The following is a 16,377-nucleotide window of genomic DNA, read 5'->3' on the forward strand; positions in this document are numbered from 1 at the left end:
ACACCCCCCCCCCTTTTCTCTTAGCACACGCTTTTGCCGGTGCTCACCGCATATGTACCAGGTTACAATAATGCTGCCTGTTGAAAGCCACTTGGCGGGGTAACAGCAGTTCCCGTGCCATAATACGAGCGTTTGCGTGTGTAATGAAACAGGTTTTCATAGAAGGCGCTCTAGTACCTTCGGGTCGACCTTGCGCTGTATAAAAGCACCGGGCTATAAGTAGAAGATACAAAACGCTTCGCAGAAAAGGTGGGGGGGCATCTCCAAATATGCAAATCACGTGCGTCCGAGCAGTGCATCATCTAACAGGACATAGTAGTAGAATTAAGCATGCGCGCGCCATCTACCATCGCTGCGCTTCCCAGCTTTCTGGCGCCCGTACCGAAGGGGCCGGTCCAGTTGGTATGGTTTTAGGCACACAGAGCCGAAATTACACAGCGCTGCCAAGGGAGCCCCAAGCCTGTATCACCAGGTGTCACTGGGGGCGGTATTCAGCACAAGGGAAACACCAGGTTAAAGTGTTCGTTTACTGTGAAAGAGGTTTTGAGAAATTGTAGTTCTAGCGTTCCAAAGAGCCTTTGAGTCCAGCGGATGTAAAACACATGCGGGAGTCCACGCAGTGGGCGCAATATCGGAACACTTTCCTTGCCCTCCTTTCCCAAGCGTCACATTTGTAGAGGCCTCATCTGGTGTATCAGTGGATTTCTGTACCCATCACCGGAGCCGGTGTTAGACCTCATGGTCACAGGTTCAAATCCCGGCGGGCCCACCCAGCCTCTCATTCATCTGGGGTCGATAAAATGAATACGTAGTGGGGGTAACATGGAACGGCTGTTCTTCAGCAGCGAGGTGAACGCGCGTGCTAAAATACACATGTTCGGTTATGTCATGCTAATGAATCTGAACAACCGATCCAACCTGAGGAAATAGAAATTTTTAGGTAACCAATGTGTCCCCCACTTGCACCCTATCCATGTACCCATGTTCTATGTATGGTGTGTATTTCCCTTTCCGTGCATGCTAGGAAGACGCATATGCATTTGCGTCCAACGTTAACATGTTAGTTATTCAGTTCTCCAAGAAAACCACATTTATTTGGCTTCTAGGCCTATGGTGCCAACGTCTTTACATGGTGCACTTTCAGATCTCGCACACGTTTTCTCCATGTTTTCTGGCTCAGTCGAGCCAGGCCCTTAATTGAGGCTCCGAGTCTCTTCTGTTTCTGAAAGCTGTAGTTTAGGTATGCATCCCTGACCTCTGCCTTACTTCCTGCCCAGCGAAGCGGTGCCCGGCTCGGCCTGGCCTGCCTGCCAAAATAGTATTTTGCCTACAAGTTATCTGCTCAGCCTCCTCGAACACATTCCAGTCTAGTGAAATAGGTAAACATGTTTCCGGCTGCAGAGCAAAGGGCCCAGTTCTCCTGTCTCCATGCAAGTGATTCACTGAACCCGTTACCATGGTAGGCCCATGGCCCCCGCTCATTGCACCAAGACACGTCTGCACGCACTAGCATTCAGTATTGAACGGCCTCTGCCCGAGAGACCTTTTACTTCAGATAATACATCCTCCAAACACAAGATACCAGATATGCTATAGGTTCAGGTCGTTCTGACACCCCAGATACCAGACTCCTCTACTAGTGCTAAAAGTCAAGCCCCCAGCTCTCCCCAGTTATACGTCATGTTTAGTTGCGCGCGCATCTTTAACAAAGGTTTCTGCTGACCCTGCAGAATCTCTCCATGCATCCATCCACTTATGACATTTCTGTGACGTTTTCTAGCACACACCTCCGTGTCTGCCCATGTACACGCCTTCTCTTACGCACATGTGTTCTTATCTTTCTCTTTCCACTTGTTACGCCTACTGTATTCATTTCAATTATACTGTTTTACTATATATAATGTGAGATGTTAATAAAACATTGAATGTCCCTTCCTGAACCTTAGTGGTGATGGAACCCGATGTCCCATGCCTCGAGGCATTTCATTAAAGCCCTTATGACTCAGATACCACGGACTCTGCCTCTCATTTATTGAGCTATCCTTATTATTTGTCATGTAATGTATAGAAAAATAGTACGGTAAATTTATTTACCACAAACCAGTCACTGCTACTGACCTCCACCGACCCAGAGACATGGCTGAGATCGGCAGACTGGTGGCAAACTGTCGCACGCCACCGCAAGTGCTCCAGTGGTACTGTGTTTGAACGACGGGCATTTTAAAGGGTTTAAAGTAGGCAAGGCTTTCTTTGGGCCTAACTACGTTACTTTAGCAAGCAAGAGAGCGATGCGTCAGAAAACAAACACGGGCGGTTTTGAACAGCCGAGTGAGATTATATTGCGTGAGGAACTTGATATACTGGTTGCGCATATGTCAGTTACCTACTGTCTTGCAGCAAGCCGTTAATTAAAAAAAAAAAAAAAAAGAAGAAGAGATATGAAGCTCTTATCGGTACCCTGTGGAGCAAAAAGATGCGAATAACACAACAACTACGGCCGTCAGATTTCATTGTTAAGCGTTGTAACGCGCAGAATCACGGAAGGCCACAGTTCCTAGAAAGCCCCCGCTAATATTCAGTTCACAAAGGGTGCTTAATCTCCAGGCAAGGGCTGTGTGCAGGCGGACAGCCAATGCAGCATAGTGGTTAATCGATTTTTAGAGGAATGTGATGATAAACACGCACACAGGCGGCTCTCACGCGGCAGACAGAGCCAAGCAGCGATTTAAAAAAAAAAAAAAAAAAAAAAACGTGGAGCGGAAGGCAGTGGGCTGCCGGGCACGTGTTGCCATTGAATACCGCAAGGAAACAAGAGGTGATTGTTGCGCCGGGTGCGAGTGGCCCCGAGCGCAGATCCCGCGCCCACCTCGGCGTGGAAAAGGGGGGCCGGCCTCACAAATAAAGGAAAAAGCACAGCTGCGCACAGGTCCAAAAGGCCGGCTCAGAATATGTGTGGCGGCTTTCGCTTGGGGTTTGCCAAGGTCGCTCAGACCCTCTCGGCCACGACCGAGTGCAGCTGGCGGAAGGAGGGATGAGAGTCAGCGAGGTGACGCAATTGCGCACGTAAGCCACAAGAACCACGGGAGCTGGGGGGAGCCGCAGGAAGACGTGCGCCTCCCTGCGGCGTGGCGGGAATGGTTACAACGGATGGCTAAGGAGACACACCAACAGGGCGGTGTGTAGAAGTAGGCCACTCATTTTGGGATGCCGCACGGCAGGGTGAGGTGGCCTGGCCAAGGAGGGGAGTAGCGAACGGAGACGGCGCTCGCGGCCCAGACCCGGCCGGACGGCAGGGCACATAAAGGTAGCGAGTTGGGACATAACTCCTTGGAGAAGCTACCCCTCCATACACTCAAAGGGCGTGGGTGACCAGCCAAAATGGCGGTCCCTGAGGTAACACGACAATGAGGAATACCAACGGACCAACAAAAGAACTGGTTTGGTAGGCGTGCCATCTACGAACTGAATGTACCACGATATGATCTGCACAATATGATGATTGACATGTTTATGACCCAGATATGATTTATGACAATGATGACGACATGTATGATTTATGACCCAGAGATGATTTATGATGATGATGACATGTATGATTTATGACCCAGATATGATTTATGACCACGGCGATGGCATGTATGATTTATGACCCAGACATGTTGTATGACACGTTTATGACCCAGATATAATTTATGGGATATTGTGTTGACATGTATATGACCCAGATATGATTTATGATCCCAATAAAACTGCGGCCAACAACCACCACAACAATTACGACCTTGTTAGCTAAATGTATTGGGATAACATTGGATTGGGTCTTTGGGTAGATACTTCCCACGGTGTGGGGGAGTGCGGGGGTTATTGCAGAGGCCGCCGCACCCCCCCCCCCTTTGGGGGGGGGGGGGGAGGCTCAAGGGCCGGCGCCTTAATCCACGCCGAGCCCCAGTGAAAGAACCGGTTCTGGGCACCCAGAAGCGGCAGGAAGACTTAACACCTCGCAGGGGAACATCCTGTTGACACCAAGGAACCCTCAGCCAATCGGGGGGACAGCATGGTACAAACCCCCCAATGGGGGGCCAGCTACAAGGAACCGACGAGCAGAAGTGGGGGGATATAAGCCACCGCTCCCCCCAGTTAGCTCCTAATTTTTGCGGAGCGGGGGAAGCGGCGCACCTGAATTTTTGGACCCACCCACCCACACCTAGGAACCAGCAGTTGTCGCAGTGCTGGACATCAACACAAGCATTGACGGGAATGGTTACAACGGATGGCTAAGGAGACACACCAACAGGGCGGTGTGTAGAAGTAGGCCACTCATTTTGGGATGCCGCACGGCAGGGTGAGGTGGCCTGGCCAAGGAGGGGAGTAGCGAACGGAGACGGCGCTCGTGGCCCAGACCCGGCCGGACGGCAGGGCACATAAAGGTAGCGAGTTGGGGCCTAACTCCTTGGAGAAGCTACCCTTCCATACACGCAAAGGGCGTGGGTGACCAGCCAAAATGGCGGTCCCTGAGGTAACACGACAATGAGGAATACCAACGGACCAACAAAAGAACTGGTTTGGTAGGCGTGCCATCTACGAACTGAATGTACCACGATATGATCTGCACAATATGATGATTGACATGTTTATGACCCAGATATGATTTATGACAATGATGACGACATGTATGATTTATGACCCAGAGATGATTTATGATGATGATGACATGTATGATTTATGACCCAGATATGATTTATGACCACGGCGATGGCATGTATGATTTATGACCCAGACATGTTGTATGACACGTTTATGACCCAGATATAATTTATGGGATATTGTGTTGACATGTATATGACCAAGATATGATTTATGATCCCAATAAAACTGCGGCCAACAACGACCACAATAATTACAACCTTGTTGGCTAAATGTATTGGGATAACATTGGTTTGGGTCTTTGGGTAGATACTTCCCACGGTATGGGGGAGTGCGGGGGTTAAGGGAATGTTGGGGCCTGTGCCAGAAAAGAAGTCTTTAAGTCTCAGCATGCCCACTGGAGGTCGATGTTAACTAGCCCCCACCATGATCCGTAGTAAAGGTCTCTTGTGGGTCCGAATTACAGGGTCATACAGAGATAAACGGACAACTACTTCCGATCAGAGCGGGGGGGATCCCTGAGATCGCCATTGTGTGGTAGATAACCGGGGGGGTGGGGGTGTTCAGAATCGTGTTGACCCATTACCTTGAATCTGGAGAGATTGAGCCCAAACGCGTTCCTTCCACGAGCCTGGAACGAGTCTCCCATGTCTCTGCATCTGCAATCCTAAGCAATCCTGCAGTCCTGAGTCCCTGCGTCAGCAATCCTCCGTGAGCTACAGGATCAGCTCCGAAGTCCTCGGTCATACAAATAAGGTGACAGGACACCCGAGCGCTCTGGGGGCAGACATGGGCCAGACGTGGGAGAGGGGGGAGGCAACTGGTGCCCGATCGCGCTACCGTAGATGTACGGGCTAGCATCTGAGGAGGATCGTCCGCCCGCCGTGCTGGCTCAGCTGTTCTCCTGTAGGGATTGTCCGTGTCCGCTGCTCTATCCATGATCCAGGGCGCCGTTGTCTCGCCGTCGGTGAAGTCCCATAAGCCAGGGCTCGGTACATCAGTCAGCCTGGTGCAGCTTCGGTAAGTTTAAAGACAATGCTCCTATTTCTCTTTAAATGCGTTTTAATTAGGTTGCGAGTTGGGTGACAGATGGAGCTAATGACGGGGAAATTTGGGTGAATGATTCCTCAGCTAGCGGAGCTCCCTTGAAGAACTCCTCTCCTGTTGGCCTGTTATTTATCTTATTGCATAAGTCTTGACTCGCTGGCATGGGAGGGGAACTGGGGTGGGCAGGGTATTAACTGTTTTAAACAGCACTTTGGGGGAGTTTTTGGCCTCCTGAATTTTTGTTTAGTGCTTTGTAGCATTTGTTTGTATTCAGCCATGCTCAGCTTGTATTCCTTTTTATCTTCCTCGTTATACTCTTTCCTCCAGCTTCTTTCCTTGTGTTTGCAAACTAGTTTTTGGTCCCTGAGCTCTTGTGAATACCAGGGTGATGATGGCCGTTGCCTGCGGATGCGTACCCGAGTGTTGGGGGTTAGCTTATTTCTTGCCTCCTCTGACCAATTTGAGTAGGATTTGGTTGCTTGATCCAGATCTGTTGGGAGCTGGTTATTCGTTGCCGAGAGCAGTCTAAGTAGCTCCTCCTCATCTATACTTTTCCAGGCTTTTGTTTCCAGAAATTTTTGGGGAGGATTGTTTCCCGAATGGTTGTGTGTAATGAGCTTGAACAGTATACCCGTGTGATCGGACCATGTTAGAGGGTGAAGATTCATAATGGATAGCTTAGGGTTGTTTGAAAAAATGCCATCAAGAGTGTGGCCTGCTTGATGGGTGGGTCCATTATAAGTTGTTCTAGATTTCCGCCCTTCATCAGGTCTATCAAATTGGCGGTGTCAGGGTCCGTGACTAGCTCCAGGTGGAAATTGAAGTTGCCCAGAATTGTGTATGAGGGACTGTTTAAGACTATTTCTAATATATTGCCTACTTAAGTTATGCACCAGATTCAGGGGCCTGGGGGCCTATAGATAAGGGTGCCTCTAAAGGAATCATGGTGTGTGAAAGTCTAAGGCTTCGCATTCCTCATTAACTAGTGGGTTGAACGATTACGTAATTGTATTGTGGTGATTATCCGCTAGTCCACCTCCTTTTCTCTGTGCTCTATTTAGTGAGTAACAGAGATAGTCTGGTGGCGTAGCTTTTACTAGGTCAGGACGTGAAGCATCTTCAGTCCAGGTTTCAGTGACGAAGGCAATCATAATTCCCTCTTCCACCAAAAAGGAGGCACATACAGTACTATGCTTGACCAGTGACCTCGCATTGATGAGGACGCAGCTCCAAGCAGTCCCTGTCCTTTCCTGTCTAACATTAAGAGCAGACACTGGGATAGATGTTATTTCCGGTAATTTTTTATGGAAGCCAGGGCAGTTTGCCAAGTTTTTAGTATTCCTGTGTTCTGGTTGAAAAATGTGGCATTTATGGTCTGCCTTGTTGGGGTTGAGGGACTTTAAGAGATTACTGGAGTAGAATATCCTTTTTGTATTACCTGTAGATGTTTGGGCAGGGGGGCTGCCGCTGAGCGCGGGACGAGCGCAGACAGGCGCAAGCGGGCTCGCGTGTGATGCACCGGCAGCGCGCTCATGCCAGCGTATGTTTAATGGCTTTTCTACGTGGCCTGGCAGAAGTCCTGTTATGCACATTGTGAACCATTATGCACATTTGTTGAACATCTTCCTGAAATTTAAGGAACTGTTTGCCTTGTGCTCCCTGCTTCCTTTTTGGTGAGCCCAGTACCTTTATGCGATGTGCTAGATATTTTGGAGGGACGTTCGGTGGCCTATTCCTCTACCTCTCTATTTTGTGATTATAGTGGAGAGCTGAAAGCCCCTTTACGTAAGTATGTTATACATGTACATTTTGTAAAACAAAAGTGCTTGGCTAACACCAGACTTATCAGGAACAACTGAGTCCCCTTTTGTCAATCATTGCTACTTGAGGCTCTGACTCAGGTTGGACCTTCCATTCTTCTTATCTCTTGGAATGGTAAATTGAGCCTAAGGATCAACACTTGATCCAATTCTGCTACCCCTTCTTTGTTACATTTCTGTATTTGTGCACATATGTGGAGAAGAAGTTGCATGACTACAGAATGATGCAACGTAGTCACATCTTCTCACCTTTTGATTTTCTTTCTTTCCTTGATGCTGTGCAGCATTGGCAAAGGCTATACGTCTAAAAGGACAGACTTATTGACATTGCCAGTGTGTGTTTAAAATGGTTCTAACCCTCCTGTTCCTTGTGTAGATCTGGTTAGAGCCTCGGACCTCTGGAGTTACACTGTGTGGAAGATGCTCATAGTACCTGTCCGGGTCCTATCCCAGGCTCTCTGATACTATAAAGGACTCCCTTGCAGCAAATACTTATGTTTCCTGCCATTATTGTGATGCTCAGTGTTGCGTGGTCCATTCACAGGAAAAGGCTTTTTTGTAAGGCTGTGTGATAATGGGAAGCAATCCCTGGATAAGAAGGGAGGCATCTTGTTGCTATGATTTAACATTGCAGTGTGTTGTGGGGAGAGGGTCTCACTCGCTTGAAGAGGGAACCTTCTCTGGTGTCTTGGTTACTCCTTGAGTCCACGGTCTTCGAACAAAGGGGACCATCGAAGGATCGTATGCCCTTACTCTGACGATTGCATCTTTACATTTGAAAGTGCAATCTAGAATTTCTTCAGCTCACTTGTAATTGTTATTTATAGAGCGCCTTATCACCTGCAGGTCTCTAAGCGCTAATCAGAGCACCTATCCAAGCAGAGGGAGATGTCAACAGTTAAATGCTCCCCAAGCTTCCAAAAACAGAATCATCTTCAGCTTCTTCGTAATGGGAACAGAGCTTGTTCCTTACGAACATTCTCTGGCAGAGTGTTCCAGATTTGGGGGATAGATGCTGAAAAGGCTCTGCAGAGGACAGTTTAAAGCGAGGGCAGACTAGTAGGTTAGCTTCTGTCGACCGAAGTACCCTACTAGGGATGTAGTTAACTAAACGGTCTTTGATGTATCTCGGTGCCTGGCCATAAATGGCTTTGCGTGCAATGCAGAGGCCTTTAAACTTAGTTTGTTGCCTGACTGGAAGCCAGTGCAACTGACGCAATAGAGGGGTGGCATGAGATCGTCTGGGCACTCTGTAAATTAATCTGACAGCATTGTTCATAATCACCTGCAATCTGGCCAGCAATTGTAATGGGAGGCCGATGTACAGGGAATTGCCGTAGTCCGAGTGCAACAATATCATGGCTGATACAGCCTGTCTGAGAGTGGCAAAGGTGAGCATAAGAGCAAGTTTCCGCAGCTGTCTCAGCAAGCCGACACATGTTCCCACCACTGCTGACACCTGTTGAGTCATGGAGATTTTGGCGTCAATTTTGATTCCCAGACTCTTAACGGCCTCAGACGGCTCCAGATAAGTACCTAGCTCCTGTGGCCAAAAAAAGATCGATCCAAGGATTGGAATATGTAGTGACAACCAATATCTCCGTCTTGATTTTCAGGGAATTGGCCATCATCCATTTAACAATAAACGTAAGAATATTTTGAGTGTTTGCTGAAGATAGGCATTAAACAGAAGGGGTGACAGTGCTGAACCCTGTGGAACCCCACACATAAGTGTACCAGGGTCAGACATGTGATTAGATAGTTGAACTCTCTGAGACTGGCCACCAAGAAAGGATGTTAACCATGCCAGAGCTGTACCCTGGATTCCCAGCTCGGAAACCAGCGACAAAAGTTGGTCATGATTGACCGTGTCAAATGCCACGTATAAGTCCAGCAGAGCCAGGGAACAGAGCTTTTTATTATCTGCCCTCCATCTCAGCTCATCCAGTATGGATACCATGATCAATTCTGTACTGTGGTGGGCTCTGAATCCTGCCTGATTGGCTTGTAAGAGATGCATGTCCTCTAGGTGGTGTGGAAGGGAGCATAACACATGCTGTTCAAGCACTTTAGCAAGAAATGGCACCTGGGAAATAGGCCTGAAGTTTTTAAGATTCTTCGTGTCAGCCCCCGTATTTTTAGAAGCGGGATGACACAGGCCTCCTTAAAGTTAGCATGAACATGACCCATTTCCAGGAATTGATTAAGCAGTGAAAGAACCTGGCCTTCAATCCCAGGGGGAGCCACCTTAAAGATCTTTGGCGGACAGGGGTCAGCCGGCGAACCTGTTTTTACCCATCCCATTAGGAGAGACGAGGATTCAGTAGTCAGGAAGGGGAACACGGTCAAAGGATTATCAAATATAGGGGGTAGGAAAGTAGGCAGTACTGAGCAGGGTATCGAGGGGGTGAGAGAGATTTCCCTTACCAGATCATTAACTTTAATTGTGAAAAAGGACTGGAATTTATGACAGCCTTCTTGACTGAAAGAGGGCTTGTGTTCCTTCTCTTGTCTTAGCTCTTTTATGATTCAAAAGATCTCCTTTTGTGGATTATCAGCCGTCGCAATTTTTGCTTCATAAAATTCTGCTTTCCTAGTCAGAATAGCCTTTTTATACGCATCAAACATCGGGTGATAGTCTGCCCGGGTTTCTGGGTCATAGGTCTTCCTCCAGGCTCTCTCGCATTGGTGGAGTATTTGTTTCATTTCTCTCAAGGGGTCATTAAACCAAGGTGCCCCTTTCCCTTTATCCCTTATTCTCTCCCTGCGAGCTGGAGCTACTAAATCCGTAGCATTCGTAAATCTTATCACCTGGGCAGAGCTTTCTTCCTCAAGGTCAACCGTAGTTTTCCCTGGAGTGGACGTCTTATGGAGAATAGTGACCAAATCATCAGGTTTTTTTTATGAGTTTTATATAGCGCGAACTTGACCTGATCCGAATCGGGTATCCGAGCGCTTTACATATCACCAGTTACATTACATGAGGACACACATTCATTTTTGTTAGGCACAGGGAGATTAAGTGATTTGCCCAGAACCACAGGATGTTTGGCGTCGTTACCGAGACTCGAACCCAGATTCCGAGGTCGAGCGCCCTAGCCCTTAGGCCAACTCCTATCTCCTCTCTCTTTGATCTTATTCCATCTCCGTAATACTCTCCAGTCCATGGGTGAACTGGCTGTTTGTTTAGAGAGTGATAAGCGGCCATGAATTGCTTAATCGCCGGACCAGGGACAGGGGTCAATGACTATGCGGCTAGTGAGCAGACGTGATGACCAGACCAGGTCAAGTGTGTGGCCCTTCTCATGAGTGGGCCCATCCACTAGTTGGCGGAATTCTAAAGAGGTCATTACTTTGTCTAGCTGTTTAGCTTGGCTATCTTTGGGTGTTTGTTCCCAATGCAGGTTAAAATCCCCCATTACCACCATGAACTGGTATCGTCAACGTAGGTCATGAACTAATTCCATAAAAAGATCAATGAACCTTGGTGCCGTGTGTGGAGGGTGATACACTAGCAAGGTTACCAAAAAATCGGTCTGGGAGCAAAACATTGCCCCCAGAACGTCAGCGCCCTCTATGCTTTCTGAACAAAGGGTCTCAGCTTTTAGTTGATTACTATTCAATTCAATAACACTTTATTTCGGTTTAGTTTGCAAACCACAAAAGTACAATACAGCAAATAGTAGATTACTATAAAGAAGTGCAACACCCCCCCCCTCTGGAATTACCCAGTCTGTTATGGTGAAGGGCTGCATAGTTAAAGGGCATAGCAGCGACCTGGTCCGGGTTAGAGGACTCTTCAAGCCAGGTCTCGGTAATACCCAAAATATCCAAAGTATCATCTTGGAGAAGTGAAAAGACCTCAAGTTATGTTTCTGAAGGGAGCGGGTGTTCAGAGTGGCAAACCCCAGACTTTATGGGCCAGTGAGGTGGCCTGGGGTGAGATGTTATCTGTTTTAAATTCCTCCTGCCTAATTGGAGCCTCAGCAACCCTTCCCTCCTGAGTGCAACCAATGCATTGCCATTAAGTGGCTGCGGACCTTGATTTAGTAGCTGGAGTTCCTTCATGGAGGACAGGAGGTGGGGACCAGGGGTCCTGGCCCCTGGTCCAGGCTGGGCACGGACAGGCACAGACAGGCTTACCTTAGGCGCGCCAGCTTGCTCCATCCTGTTTAAATGCCCTAGGACTCCTCCCACCCACCACTCAGCCCTGCTATGCAGCGGCTGTCAATTCTCAAAACACTAGACCCCCAACCTTGCCGGAAGTGCTGAATATAGGAAGTCAGGGTGCTGGGAGTGAGCCAAAAGTGCAAGGTAAAACACAGAACACAAAGTAAAAAATTTCAAAGTATTTAAAAGTTTTACAAAGGTATCAGCAGCGTGATAAATAGCAGGGTTCTATGAACAATTCAGGCACATTACTTTTTGGTAAGTGCAGCGGCATTCTGAGCCCACTGCAAGTATAGGCCCAGCTCTTTAATTCATGTCTATATGAACAATTAAATGTCTCATTAAGTAGCAAAATATTTTGTGATGGACTCTGCATTTCAGCTTGTTGAGTGTTTCTTTTTCTTACTCCAACAGGTAAAATAAATTCAGTGATAAACAAAAAAAGGTAAAGGCATTAACCATCATTTGTGTTGGAAGTGATATAAAAACAGTATACCTCAAAATCTATTCCCTTGAATGCTAATACCTCACCAAAGTCTTTTTTTCTACAGCAGAAAACGCAAACTGTCCAATGAGGTCTGTACTTGGCTCTTAGGCATCAGATGATATACATTGAAGACATGACATACTGAAGCAAGTCTGATGAGGTGCTCAGTACGGAGAAAGAGCTAACCTGGTATCAACAAGAATGCACGAGAGGGAAACCATGTGAATTTCTGAAATGTGGCAACCTATTTATTAGGCAGAGAAAGAGGAAGTGTGACATACTGGAAAATAACCATATCAAAGGACTGAATGTGGAAAAGTGTTATTTGTAATGAAAGACCCAATGCAGCATCAGAGTGTCCACATAGAGCAGAAACCATATCAATGTACAGAATGCAATAAAGTGTTTGAAAGGAAGAAGACTCTAAAGCAGCATGAACAAATCCACACTGGTGAGAAACCGTATGAATGTACAGAATGTGACAAGGGATTTATTAGAAAGGCACAACTAATGTTACATCAAAAGGTCCACACTGGTGAGAAACAGTATAAATGCACAGAATGTGACAAGGGATTTATTAGAAAGGCAAAACTAATGTTACATCAAAAGGGCCACACTGGTGAGAAACAGTATAAATGTACAGAATGTCCCAAGGCATTTAGAACAAATGAAGGGCTAAAGCAACATCAGAAAATCCACACTGCGGAGAAACCATATCAATGTACAGAATGTGACAAGGCATTTATAACAAATGGAGACCTAAAGCAACATCAGAAAATCCACACTGGGGAGAAACCATATCAATGTACACAATGTGACAAAGCATTTATAAGAAATGGAACGCTAAAGCAACATCAGATAATCCACACTAGGGAGAAACCATATCAATGTACAGAATGTGACAAAGCATTTATGAGAAATGGAGAGCTAACTCGACATCAAAAAATCCACACTGGGGAGAAACCTTATCAATGTACAGAATGTGACAAAGCATTTATTTTCAAGAAAAGTTTAAAAATACATCAACAAGGTCACACAGGAGAGAAGCCATATCAATGTACAGAATGTGGCAAAGAATTTAAAACAAATGGAAATCTAAAACAGCATCAGCAAGTCCACGCTGGAGAGAGACCATTCAACTGCACTGAATGTGAGAAGGCATTTATTAGAAAGTCACAATTAATACGCCATCAGATAGTCCACACCGGGGAGAAACCCTATGAATGTACAGAATGCGACAAGGCATTTAATACCAATGGAACCCTAATGCAACATCAGAAAGTCCACACTGGGGAGAAACCATATGAATGTATAGAATGTGACAAGGTATATATTGCAAAGCAAAGTTTAGAAATACATCAGAAAGTTCACGCAGGAGAGAAACCATATCAATGTACAGAATGTGACAAAGCATTTATAAGAAATGGAGCGCTAAAGCAACATCAGATAATCCACACTGGGGAGAAACCATATCAATGTACAGAATGTGACAAAGCATTTATGAGAAATGGTGACCTAATTCGACATCAGAAAATCCACACTGGGGAGAAACCATATCAATGTACAGAGTGTGACAAAGCATTTATTGAAAAGAAAAGTTTAAAAATACATCAAAAAGTTCACACAGGAGAGAAGCCATATCAATGTACAGAATGTGGTAAAGCATTTAAAACAAATGGAGAGCTAAAACAGCATCAGAAAGTCCACGCTGGAGAGAGACCATTCAACTGCACTGAATGTGAGAAGGCATTTATTAGAAAGTCACAATTAATACGCCATCAGATAGTCCACACCGGGGAGAAACCCTATGAATGTACAGAATGCGACAAGGCATTTAATACCAATGGAACCCTAATGCAACATCAGAAAGTCCACACTGGGGAGAAACCATATGAATGCACTGAATGTGACAAAGCATTTAAAATAAATGGAGAGCTCAAATGTCATCAGAAACTCCACATTTGGGAGAGACCATATGAATGCTCTGAATGTGACAAAGCCTTTATAACAAATGTAGGGCTGAAGCGGCATCTGAAAATCCACACTGGGGAGAAACCATACCAATGTACAGAATGTGACAAGGCATTTATAACAAATGGAGACCTAAAGCAACATCAGAAAATCCACACTGGGGAGAAACCATATCAATGTACACAATGTGACAAAGCATTTATAAGAAATGGAGCGCTGAAGGGACATCAGAAAATCCACAAGAAGATAATTCCCATGTATGTACAGGATGTAATGAAGTCTTCCACAGGAAGATTAAGCTAATGCAGCATAAAAAAGACACTCGAGGCAAAAACCAAAAATAATGTACAGAGTGCAACACATTTATTACTAAACAAAACCTAATATGACATCAGAATATTCACACAGGAGAAACAATATCAATGTATTGAATGTGACAATGCATTCATAAGAAATAGAGAGCTAACGCAACATCAAAAGTCCACCCTAAAGATGGCACTGAATGTGGCAAGGCATTTATTGGCAAGAGAGAGTTAAAACAACATCAGAAAGTACCCAGTGGGGAAAATCTGTATGAATGTACAGAATGTGACAGTGTTCTTATTGAAGTAACCGTATTAATGTACAGAAAGTGACAAGGCATTTATTAGAAGGGCACAGCCAATGCACTAACAAAGTCCACACGGGAGAAACCATGTCATTGCACTTATGGTGACAAAGCATTGTTAAAAATGCAAGCTAACACAGCCGAAAGTTCACACAGGAGAGAAATTACATGAATATACTGAATGCACAAAGCATGTATTTGATAAGGCACAGTTAATGTACCATCAGAGTACACACAGTGAAGAAAGTCATGACACAAAGAACGCATACCACAGCAAATATGTCCTGGCATTTGTCAAAAAAGAAAGACCGAACACAACATCAAAAAACCACCCTGGAGAGAAACCATGTAAATATACTGAATATGGCAATTCATTTATTGGCAGGGCACAGGTAATACAAGAACAGTACGTCAACACAGAGGAAAAAGTCATGTCAGTTGAGAATGCATATCACTGCACTCAATGTGGCAAGGAATCCTTTACAAAGGCAAAGTTAATGCAACATCAGAAAGTCAGTGGATACCCGTCCTCCACACAAGAGCGACACAATGGAAATATACTGAATGCAACAAAGCCATCATTACAAAGGGACTATTCATGCAACATCTGAAAATCCACACTGGGAAGTAACTGAAGCTATAAATGTGACCAAGTGCTGATCAGATAGGCCATATTGTCAGAAACAACTTTTTTTTCTTGCAAAGTATTTTTTTGCAGGGGGAGCCTAATGTGTCAACATGCATTCCAGGGAAAACTGTATCTGTCTTTAGTGTGACAACACATTTATTACAAAGGAATAGCAAATAGTCATCAGTTGCTATGACAAAAAATCCACACCTGCACACAGATACAGGGGGACGAAGTACCGAAATAAAATGTGAAACAAAGGAACAGAAATAGTGACGGTCATCATAGGTGTTGAAGGATTAGTCAAGAAAAGGTCCCGGGACAGCACACCCCTTTCTCACGGAGGTGCAATATGCAAACTCTAGAGCGCATCAAACTCGGACAGAATGCAAGTGTTATACAAAGCAACAGCTAGCTTTCTTTCCCTGTTTCCAGCCTACTGTGGTATAAGGACTGTTTTGGCTTCCTCATGATAAGTCCTGCCTCTGCCTATTTACTCAGTTATGTGAGATGTGTTCTGTAATGCCTTCTAGAGACCACAGTTTTTGGGACATTTGTTGACATTGGTGATAATAAAATTCAGAGTTGGTTACATAGGATCTTATGTTCATGCTGTTTATCGTTGACGTTTTGTTTCTTAAATTAACAATACTGCCCGGGAGATGACAAGTGGAGTTTTAGGGTCAGTTGGAAGTCAGTTGCCACTGGCCTTAGAGGCTTGCAGACCTTGAAGTATGTGTGCATCAGGTTTATGGTTTCATGGGGTCAGGAGCTGCCACCACTTGTGCAGACATTGCAGGACAGCTTGCTGGGCAACCTGTGAATAAGAGGCCTCTACTTACAGCAGTGATTACAATCTCCATTATCACGTGTAGGCAACAACTGTATTCTTTCTACTTTTGTGCAGTGTAGTTTTTTTAGCATGCTGATTTGTAATAAAATGAAGATCTACTGAAAGTACTGACTGCAATCCTAGATGTTTGAACACTAAACTTTCTTAAAC

At 45.6% G+C, this 16,377-nt stretch overlaps 1 protein-coding gene across 20 annotated transcripts in view; it reads left to right on the top strand.

Moving 5' to 3' along the window:
- LOC147709810 (uncharacterized) overlaps window positions 1-15,971 on the top strand; it is a 29,375-nt gene extending 13,404 nt beyond the window's left edge. For 7 of the 20 annotated variants that reach the window (XM_086928261.1, XM_086928256.1, XM_086928258.1 and 4 more), the window contains exons 2-3: window positions 12,096-12,126; window positions 12,233-15,971. In XM_086928261.1, the coding sequence (XP_086784387.1) occupies window positions 12,499-14,442 (1,944 nt within the window). In that variant the 5' untranslated portion in view covers window positions 12,096-12,126; window positions 12,233-12,498 and the 3' untranslated portion in view covers window positions 14,443-15,971. Of the gene's footprint in view, window positions 1-12,095 lie in introns of all 20 variants that reach the window. The other 13 variants (XM_086928262.1, XM_086928246.1, XM_086928247.1 and 10 more) reach the window with 4 other exon arrangements.
- Window positions 15,972-16,377: the final 406 nt, after the last annotated feature.

The sequence above is a fragment of the Lissotriton vulgaris genome, chromosome 6 (assembly GCF_964263255.1).
Source record: "Lissotriton vulgaris chromosome 6, aLisVul1.2, whole genome shotgun sequence".
Taxonomy (NCBI): domain Eukaryota; kingdom Metazoa; phylum Chordata; class Amphibia; order Caudata; family Salamandridae; genus Lissotriton; species Lissotriton vulgaris.